Source organism: Austrofundulus limnaeus, unplaced genomic scaffold (genome assembly GCF_001266775.1).
Source record: "Austrofundulus limnaeus strain Quisiro unplaced genomic scaffold, Austrofundulus_limnaeus-1.0 Scaffold276, whole genome shotgun sequence".
In the NCBI taxonomy this organism is placed as follows: domain Eukaryota; kingdom Metazoa; phylum Chordata; class Actinopteri; order Cyprinodontiformes; family Rivulidae; genus Austrofundulus; species Austrofundulus limnaeus.
The window spans coordinates 137,407-141,167 of record NW_013952678.1 but is presented as its reverse complement, the minus strand read 5'-3'; the positions used below and the strand labels follow the sequence as shown (position 1 = coordinate 141,167).

At 36.1% G+C, this 3,761-nt stretch overlaps 1 protein-coding gene across 1 annotated transcript in view; it reads right to left on the bottom strand.

Moving 5' to 3' along the window:
- Positions 1–3,761, bottom strand: part of poln (polymerase (DNA directed) nu) — an 87,254-nt gene that overhangs the window by 36,043 nt on the left and 47,450 nt on the right. Inside the window, exon 21 of the mRNA XM_014021028.1 lies at positions 2,936–3,018. Coding sequence (XP_013876482.1) covers positions 2,936–3,018 — 83 coding nt within the window. The remainder of the gene's footprint in view (positions 1–2,935; positions 3,019–3,761) is intronic.

Sequence of the window (3,761 nt, the reverse complement as noted above, 5' to 3'; positions counted from 1 at the left end):
TTTATATTTCTGTACAAGATGTTTAGATTGTAAAAAAGCCTGTTTTTAGGGTTATAAACGAAGTTTGTGTACTCAGACCAGTAATATTTGGGGTCACAAGTTTTTGCCATGGATATTTTGTGGGTCAGAAGATAAAAAGTTTGGGAACCACTGTTCTAGAGGATGGACAGTATAAGGCAAGTCTTATTTTTCCCACTTTCTTTTTTTAATTTCATAGAATTTCCCTTGTCTATCTGTGTTGGTTTTGCTTTCTGAATTTGTAATATGACATTTGGCTTCTCTAATTAAGCTCATTTTATACAAAATAATATATATATATATATATATATACAGTATATATATATATATATTTAATTTCATTGTTGTCTACCTTTCTTTGCACATCGGTTTTTGACATTTTTGTAGGGTATTGTATTGAGCCTTTGCAACTGTGTCACCTAATCATGTGGAGGCACCATGAAAGCAGTCAGAAGTGAGGGAAGGGCATATTGGACTGAGCGACTGTGATTGCTTTTTTTAAGTTAAAGTTTGCTGTCAGCRGAATGGCTCTCTGTCATCAGAAAAATGAAAATGGAAAAAAAACATGGGTTTTCAACCATCCTGATTTCAAAGCATTTAGGTAGACTATGACGCAAAATCAAATTTATTTTTAATATATATTTGATTTTTCAACTGAAGATAACATAGATACTTGATTGTGGTATAGAATTTAACTAGAATTGAATTGTGTGCTTGGAACATATAACCCCTCTCCCCTTAAAAAAACATTTCTTTAAAACATATTTAATGAAATGTTAAATTCATGTGAATTAAATTAAGAAATGCATTGAGTTACTTAATTAAAAGTAAATGAACCTTCTATATTTCAAAAGGAACTTAAATTTGAACATATTCTGCTTTTGTTTTAAGGAAAATAAATGTGAAATTACAAATATATCCCACAAACCTGATTTTTTTAAGTTATTTGCTAAGTAAAGCAACAAAAGCCATTTGGATTATTTTGACAAGTCTGTTGGAAAGTTTCAGAAATGTGTCTGGTGGTGGTTGGATACAATATTTGTTGAACTACAGTCCAATCAGTCCAAGAGACAAACACTAATTGAAAGAGAATAAAATGTCTTCAGGTTGCTGTGTGGATGTAGACGTGGATGTGCTGTGTTTACACAAAGGCCCACATTCCTGCTGAATGAGGTCAGCTCATGGAGTGAACTTTGACCTTTGCTGCTGATGCTCTGGGAGCTCTTTCTAGCAAAGAACCGTCAATCATTTTGTCCTTTCAAGCTTGCCCCTCTTTTGTCTTTTCCACTGTTGCCACACTTTTCTTCTCCTTCCTTTTAAACGATCTGCTGTARTTTCACTGCCCGTTTTCATTCCTACTCTTCATTTGAAATGTAAAATGCAAAAAACTGTAGATAGGTGTTTTATGTATTTTCTTAAATGTCACAGCTGATAAAAACTTAATGTGTTCAGTTAAATGTTTTGCACAGACAACAATCAATATGTATCTCAACTATTTCCTACCCTGCACGAACACTCTCTCTTATCCCACTTTTTTTTCCTAGCCTCTATGCCAGGCTCTGCTATTTCTTGACCTATTTATGTACATATGTATGTGTATGAGTCCTTAGAAGTGCAGGGCCCCTCCTCCCTGGCCTGATTGTCTCATTGAGAGCTTCCCTCTGTGTCCGCTCACCATGGAAACACATCCCTCTCATAAAGAGCTGTCTGTCTAAGCGGATCAGGATCTCCTTGAATTCCTTACCACTTTTTCTCCCAGACCGACCCGTACTTCACTCTTCCCCTTTCCCCTACATTACCCCCCCGCCCACCCCAAACCCCCCTCGCACACCCCTTTTTAGTTTGGCTTTGTTGTATGTATTTGATTTACATAAGAAGATAAATGTGTATTAAGTATGTATTTAATGTAACTATACATTGAGAAGTTTAAAAGGATTAACAGCTGTTTGTTATTAGTCATAAGTGTAACAATCACTTTTTGCAGCGCAGCAAAAAAACTTACTGTGTTTAAATGAGCAAATTTATTTTAAAGCTTCTTTCTGTCTGTCCGTTTTGGGACATTTTGGAAACAATTCATTTTGGGAAAAAAAGCCATATAAAGTGCCTGTGACATCAGATTATTGTAATAACTATGAACACATTTTTGAAAAGCTAACATTAATAACGTATTAMAAAACAAATTTTATGCCACTCAGATGAACAGTTGTGGAAATATTTGCATGTGAAGCAACAGGAAGTGATGTCAAAGGGGAATGTCTGCATGTAAACAGAGTGTCACTAAAATGGCTCAACAACACAGACTGTAGAGAAGAATTTGATTTTTCCACAATTTATTTTGAGTCACTATCAGAGAGATGAAGACGAGTCAGAGTTCAAAAATATTGTTTCAGTAAACCAAGACAGGGAAGTTTTCATTCTTAAAGAGTTCCCCTTTGATGTCACTTCCTGTTTCACTTCTGCTGAACCAAGTTCAAAGAAATAATGCCAGTTATGTGACAAAACAAGTAAAAATTATGTGTTTTATGCCAAGTTCCTTACATATAAAGATGTTTTCTTTGACTTTTTGTATATGAATAAAATACATGCTACTGGCACTTTAAGATGCCGTGGTTTTGTATGACTGATGTCAGTTTGAACACGAGGGTCTGAAATCCGTTTTTATTTATTTATTTTTGCCTGACTACAGATGTTAGAGCAGCAGCTCATAATAATAACATTGAAAAGAAGTGAGAAGGATCTGGTAGGATAAGATAAATCACCCACTTAAAGTGTTATTCAAGTCATCTATTGAAAATTCCTGTATTTTTTCATTTTTCAATATATATCTCCAGGTTAAAAATAAAATCTCAATGTCAGTTTTTTCCAGTCTCCAGTCTGTTTGAAACTTTCACTTTTCTATCGGGTGTTTTGTACTCACCTGCTCCATATACCACAGAGTACACAATGCGTTTCGCATGTTCCCTGTCTTCAGAGGTCACAWCGTCTGAACTTATCCCTTTCCTGAGTGACAAAGACAAGAGACAAGAGTTTTTGAAAGAGATGAAATTTTCTTGCAGGATCTCAGCTGCAGACTGAGCTTCAGGGAGGAGCTTTGTGTAAATAGGCGGTGCTTTGTGCCATCATGCATTTAGGCAGCTCCACACAACTACCCACAGGAGATTCAAGGATTTCTCAGCATGAATGAGTCAAAGCAACACTCTGGGTATGTTTTTGATGAGGTAATGACAAAAAGTTGCTTTTGCATAATAACACCCCCTCACACACACCCATTTAAGGTAAACATTTCCACAAAGAAAATAGATTTAAAAACTTTATGGTTTAATACGACGGCATGGCTCAGTTAAATGAGTAAATTAATGACTATTGAAGAATTCTGGAAACAAAAGTCACGACAAATGCCGGAAACATTGTGGTGTATGAATAGGAGAAATCTCTACAAAAACAACATTTAAAAAAGGTTATAGTGCCAGTTCATGAAGGGACATGAAACAGACAGGCAGAAGAAGTAGRAAGAGGATAAAACAGAGGAGAGAGGAGATAGAACTGGTAGGACTGATGGAGATGGCTATGAAATGTGACTCGTAGACACCCGTAGTATCGTGGACCAGACAGGGTGGGATAACACGTCTACAAAGTGACATTTCTTGAGGGGTTTATGGAAAACTGCCACTGCTGTTCAGTGCTGACACAAAAAATACCCCCAATACACACACACACACACACACACACACACACACACACAC